General features: G+C 54.1%; 1 protein-coding gene across 2 annotated transcripts in view; it reads left to right on the top strand.

Annotated features, from left to right (window-relative positions):
- Positions 1–445: 445 nt before the first annotated feature.
- The window catches only part of FCGBP (Fc gamma binding protein), a 43005-nt gene continuing 37450 nt past the window's right edge, over positions 446–6000 (top strand). For both annotated transcript variants that reach the window (XM_047711833.1, XM_047711832.1), the window contains exons 1-3: positions 446–502; positions 2141–3364; positions 5575–5921. In XM_047711833.1, the coding sequence (XP_047567789.1) occupies positions 448–502; positions 2141–3364; positions 5575–5921 (1626 nt within the window). In that variant the 5' untranslated portion in view covers positions 446–447. The remainder of the gene's footprint in view (positions 503–2140; positions 3365–5574; positions 5922–6000) is intronic.

The following is a 6000-nucleotide window of genomic DNA, read 5'->3' as shown; positions in this document are numbered from 1 at the left end:
CCCTGGGATCACCAGCCTCCTCCAGGAAGTTGGCACCATCTTCTTAGCAGGTGGCCTGGGGTGTGGCCTGAGGAGCCATGAAACTCCACTATATAGCCCAGCCCAGGGGCTAGCCCTGCAGCTCCAGGGACCTGCAGGTGAGAGAGGCCGGGGTCCCCTATAGAAGTGGGACATGAGGTCCCCTGCTCTAGCCCCTGGCTCTAGGCTTCCCCACTCCAAACCCACTGGACCCACTGGACACCTAACTTCCCATCCTTGCCTTGTCCTGCCCTCCCTGCCCCTCACCAGACCCCCTGGACATGTAACTCCCCGATACACACGCACACTGGCTCTTGGATCCAGCCCACCTCCCTTGGTGCCCAGGTAGCCCCCGTCCTCTCTGGAACAGTGCCCAGCCAGAGGGACAGACTAACCTTCTATGACCCTTTCTCTCTCCCCACAGCAGATATGGGTTCCCTGTGGAGCTGGTGGACACTCTGGACAGGAGCAACTCTCCTGTGTGGTAAGTTGGACTGAGACCCCGTCCTCGTCCTTGCTCTCGTCTGGGGGACTCTGCCTGCTGTGGTCAGCACCCTCTGTCTGTATGCCCTCCACAACCCCAGCTCCCAGTGCCACCCTGGGCTAGCTAAGATGGGAGTGAGGCCCCTTAGGGTCTGCAGAGAAGTGTGGTGGGATCCTCCCATTCTCTCTCTGTCCTAGAAGGAAGCAGATAAAATCCACAGTCCCCCAATTTAAGTCTTCAAGAAGTACCACTTTCTCGATTTTCTGTAACTCAGCTGAAGTTCTGACTCTGAGTCTCCTGCTGAGATGATGGAAAATTTCACTCAAGTTATTCTTGAGGAGCTTGGTGCCTGAATCCCCAGGGTTATGCCCCAGACTGCAGTCTCAGGTGAAGCCAGGGTCCCCGGGAAGGTTGGGGCCTCAGAGCCTTCTAGTCGTCAATCAGCATTTGCTTCATCCCTTTTTTTTTTTTTTTAAATTTTATTTATTTATTTATTTGACAGACAGAGATCATAAGCAGGCAGAGAGGCAGGCAGAGAGAGAGGAGGAAGCAGGCTCCCTGATGAGCAGAGAGCCCGATGCGGGGCTCGATCCCAGGACCCTGAGATCATGACCTGAGCCGAAGGCAGCGGCTTAACCCACTGAGCCACCCAGGCGCCCCTGCTTCATCCCTTTTGAAACCTTCATTGTTCCTGATGCTCTGGCCCCATAGGACACTGGGACATCCTTCCAGGCTCCCTAATTCAGCAGACAGTCCTTCTATAACCCCATACTCTCTCCAAGACCCTGTAGATCACCTCCCCTGCCCTCTCTCTTTCCCCAACTCCCCCTCTCTCCCTCCTTCTCTTCCCAGCCCTGGAGAATCTCTTCCTAGTTGGGGGTGTTGAAAAGCACCCAGTCCTCTCTTTCTGGGAGACATATTGTCCACACTCCCATACCCTCCTTCTTCCTTTAACCCCCTTTACATCCCCATGTTTTTATTAAGACAAAAGTTATAAACCAGCACCTGAATCCAGCCCATTGGAGCCCCATAGCACTTAAAACAATTTGGGGTTGGAGATTTCACATGGAAATTCAAATAGCCAATTTCTCCTGAAAAATGGTTAAGATCTGGCATAAAAAAAGGGAGGGGAAGAGCCCACAAAGCATCATAATAACAGACTAACCCTACCCGCTTTCCTTGGCATATGAACACTCTAGTTTGCACACTGGCCACCCAGACGGTTTCCCACATTCTTATTACTTGCCTGGCCCATCAGGTCCGAAGTGTTCAGGCTTTTGTTTTATTTACTTACTTACTTACCTACTTACTTATTTATTTAGAGAGAGAGAGTGCACAGAGAAGAGGGAGAGGGAGAAGCAGACTCTCCACTAAGCAGGGAGCCCAATGCGGGACTCGCTCCCACGACTCTGAAATCATGACCTGAGCCTCCCAGGCGCTCCCTGCTCAGGCTTTTAGAACACAAAAGCCAGAAGGGCTGGTAGGCGAATACGAAGAAAGGAAAGCAAGAGGAGAAAAAGCTCGAGTCAGTATTTCAATGTGGTATCTAGGCTCAGTGCAAGGCCTTCCTTCTCTGCTGGAGAGGACTAGGTGAGCAGACCTGCAACTGTGTTCTCTCCCCCTCCGCCCCACTCCCAGGGTTGACCCAAGGGACCTCAGTGGACTTCCTTGCGGCCTTCCTGCAGAACTACCTGCCTGGCTACCACCGGGCCTCCCTCCAGCTCCAACTCTCCAGTCTGTCGGACCACTCTGCCTCGGTCTCCATTCACTGCCACGCAGATGGCACCGAGCAGAATGTCACAGTGAACCCGGGACAGTCAGTCCTGGTCAGCGTCAGTTCCAAGGCTGAGATGGTCGGCAGTAAGGTCTTCCAACATGCGGTGACCATCCACTCTGACCGCGAGATCTCTGCGCAGGCCATAAACACAAAGCCCAACACAGCAGAGCTGACCCGATTGTGGCCTGTCCGGGTTCTGGGCACTGAGTACTTTGCAGTCACACCTCCTGGCGTTTCATCCAAGAATGTCAAGGAGTTCGCCGTGGTGGTGGGGGCAGCGGGGGCCTCGGTCACTATGAAGCTGAAGGGGTCCACAACATTCCAGAACAAGTTCTACCCAGCGGGCAGTATCGTAACCTTGACCCTGCAGCCGTACCAGGTGGCCCAGATACAGAGCACATCTGAGCTCTCGGGGTCGAGGATCACAGCCAACAGCCCCGTGGCTGTGTTCTCCGGCCACAGCTGTGCCCAGAAACACACGAACTGCAACCACGTGGTGGAGCAGCTGCTCCCCACGTCTGCCTGGGGCACCCGCTACGTGGTGGCCTCGCTGTCCTCCCAGGCCCGCTACGATCTGGTCTATGTCGTAGCCAGCAAGACCACGAAGCTGAGCTACAATCAGGGAGGCACCACTGGCTCCCGTGGGCTCCAGGCGGGTGACGTGACCGAGTTTGAGACTGGGCAATCGAGGCCGCTCTACCTGTCCGCAGACGTGGGTATCCAGGTCCTGCAGTTTGGCACAGGGGCCACAAGGGACAGAATAACCTATGACCCCTACCTGGCCTTGGTCCCAGACGTGGCAGCCTACTGCCCAGCCTATGTGGTGAAGAACTTGCCAGGCACTGAGGGCGTGGCTCTGGTGGTAACACAGACAAAGGCGGTTAACGAGCTGACCCTGGAAGGGCAGAAGATGGGGGCCAAGCTCTCCTGGACATCTGTGCCGGGCAGTGAGTTCTCCTATGCCGAGGTGGACCTTGGCCACACTGATGAGATCCACATGATTGAGGCCACTACTAACTTCGGGCTGCTCGCCTTTGGGCTGCTCCAGGCCGCAAGCTATGGGACGGCAGGTGCCTGTGGCCGAAGTGAGTGATGGGAATGACCCCCCTCCCCCCCGACCAGCCCTGTCTAACCCATGACCCTTTGGCTGGCTCTCTCACCCTCTCCTTTTTCCCACCAACTGCTCCCCTGTGGCTGTCCCCACCTCACCTCCATCCTCTCTGGCATCCTCCCCCTCCCTAAGGCTTCCCGGCTCCTCCCTACCCAACCCCCTCCAGGAACCACTAAATATTTAGCAACCAGTGTGATCCAAGGTCTGCAGCAGTCAGAAACAATGCCCGCCAGAGCACGGCAGCAGGGTCCTATGTAGAAGCCCCCACAGTGTCTGACAGGTGTCTGGCCTCAGCCCTCTGTCTCTTTTTTGTTTTGTTTTTTTAAGATTTTATTTATTTATTTATTTATTTGGCAGAAAAACAGAGATCACAAGTAGGCCAAGAGGCGGGGGTGGGGTGGGGGGGGAAGCAGGCTCCCCTCTGAGCAGAGGGCCCGATCTGGGGCTCTATCCCAGGATCCTGGGATCATGACCTGAGCCAAAGGCAGAGGCTTTAACCCACTGAGCCACCCAGGTGACCCTCTGTCTGTTGTTTTTTTGCAGGGAGAGGAGAGTTAGAGATAGAGTCCTAGGAAAGAGCCAAGGTGCCTAGAGGAAGGGATCTTTGTGGGGAGGAGTGGGCTCAGGTCAGCAGATTCTTAGCAAACAGTTTGGAAGTATTTTGATATTTTATTTGTTTTTTTGAAATATGTTGCTATTTTAGCAACCATACAAGTGGCGAACTACCACTCCCCCACATCCTGTAGGAATGTTTATGTACCAACACAGGAGGTCTAAAAGTATGATAACTAATAATGGCTGCCGTGTGGGGGCGGGGATTTTCTCAATATACAAGAGACCATTCTAGTTGTGTGTGTGTGTTAACATAGTCTCTAGGACCTTGCCCTGTGTGTAACCTTAGGCTCAGTGCATCTGAGGAATTGCCTCCAGGCTGTGTAATGTGGTGTTTGAGGACACAGATGCTAAAGCCAGACTTCCCAGGTTCAAATCTCACCTCTGCTTTGTGTGACCTTGGCCATGTGACCTTGCCTATGTGGGCCTCCGTTTCCCTGTCTATAAAATAGGGATAATAACTGTATCCCTTCACAGGACTGGAGTGAGGGAGTAATAAGTTTTGTAAAGCCCTTAGGAGGTATCTGGCAAGTTATTATGAGCGGGCAGAAAGCAAGAGGTTTTATTTATTTTTTAAAAGATTTTATTTATTTGAGAGAGAGAGAGAGAGAGAGCATGAGCAGGGGGAGGGGCAGAGGGAGAAGCAGACCCCCTGCTGAGCAGGGATCTGGATGTGGGACTCCATCCCGGGCTCCAGGATCATGACCTGAACTGAAGGCAGTCGCTTAACCAACTGAGCCACCCAGGCACCCCAAGAAAGAGGTTTTAAACACTGGGAGGCAGGGGAGGAAGAGCTATTTCTTCCTACATGGACCCCTTGCTTCAAGGGGTCCCCTAGACATTAGAGTCCCCAGCACTGGCAAAAAATGCTCCCTCCAACCACGAGCATGCAAGCCACCTACCCTCCAAGAGCCACTTCGGGCTTGAATAGTAGAACAGGAGAAGGGGTAGGAGATTCATTATAGCAGGTAACACTCACCACCTGGGCCAAACCCTACTTATATTTTAACTTCGTTAAGTCTGACAATGCCCTCCTCCCAAATATCCCCGTGAAGAATGTACTGTTATCACCCCCTTGTTGCAAACGGGGAAACTGAGGCATAGAAGGTTTAAAATCACTTGTCCAGTGCCGCCCAGTGGACCGGCAGAGCCAGGATTCTAACCTAGGTGGCCTGATCCAGGAAGGCAGAGAGTTCCAAGAGTTCCATTTTCTGTCCTTAAAAAAGATACCTTAGCCTTCTGACCCAAGTGGGAATGCATGGGAAGGGGATACGGGGAGAGAAAAACCACAGATCAGCATTTCCATAGTGATCCCTGCCCGGCTTTCTTCACTACCTTCCAGTTCTTCTGGGCTGGGCCATGTCAAACCAGGGAATTAGAACACCTGGGGTTGGGTCACGCCTGGGCAGCCATCTCCTCAGGGGGACCTCCAGACCTCAGTTTTCCCACTTCTCCACTAGGTAGTTGTGAGCCCACTGCCCCAGCTCCGCACAGCAGGAGAGCTCCAAGATTTCCACCTGTGAGGATACCCCTGACTCTTTCTCCGTTGCCGCCCCTCCCTCCACTCTGCAGCCGTGTTGTCCCAGAAACCCTCCTGTCAAGACCTGCAGTGCAGTCCCCAGCAGAAATGCCAGGTGGTGGATCAACAGGCCAAGTGCGTGGCGGTCCCCGTGGCCACCTGCCGCGCCCAAGGTGACCCCCATTACACCACCTTTGATGGCCGGCGCTACGACATGATGGGCACGTGCCTTTACTTGATGGCGGAGCTGTGCAGCAACGACCAGACCCTGCCTGCTTTCAGCGTGGAAGCCAAGAACGAGCATCGCGGCAGCCGCAGGGTCTCCTATGTGGGCTTGGTCAACGTGCGTGCCTACAGCCACACAGTCTCTCTGGTCCGAGGGGAAGTTGGCTTCGCTCGGGTAAGTGTCCACAGGGTTCGGATTTAATACCTATGAGTCTCTGGTCCGAGGGGAAGTTGGCTTCGCTGGGGTAAGTGTC

This window comes from Lutra lutra, chromosome 17, assembly GCF_902655055.1.
Source record: "Lutra lutra chromosome 17, mLutLut1.2, whole genome shotgun sequence".
Taxonomy (NCBI): Eukaryota; Metazoa; Chordata; class Mammalia; order Carnivora; family Mustelidae; genus Lutra; species Lutra lutra.
This window is presented reverse-complemented; position numbering and strand designations above follow the sequence as displayed.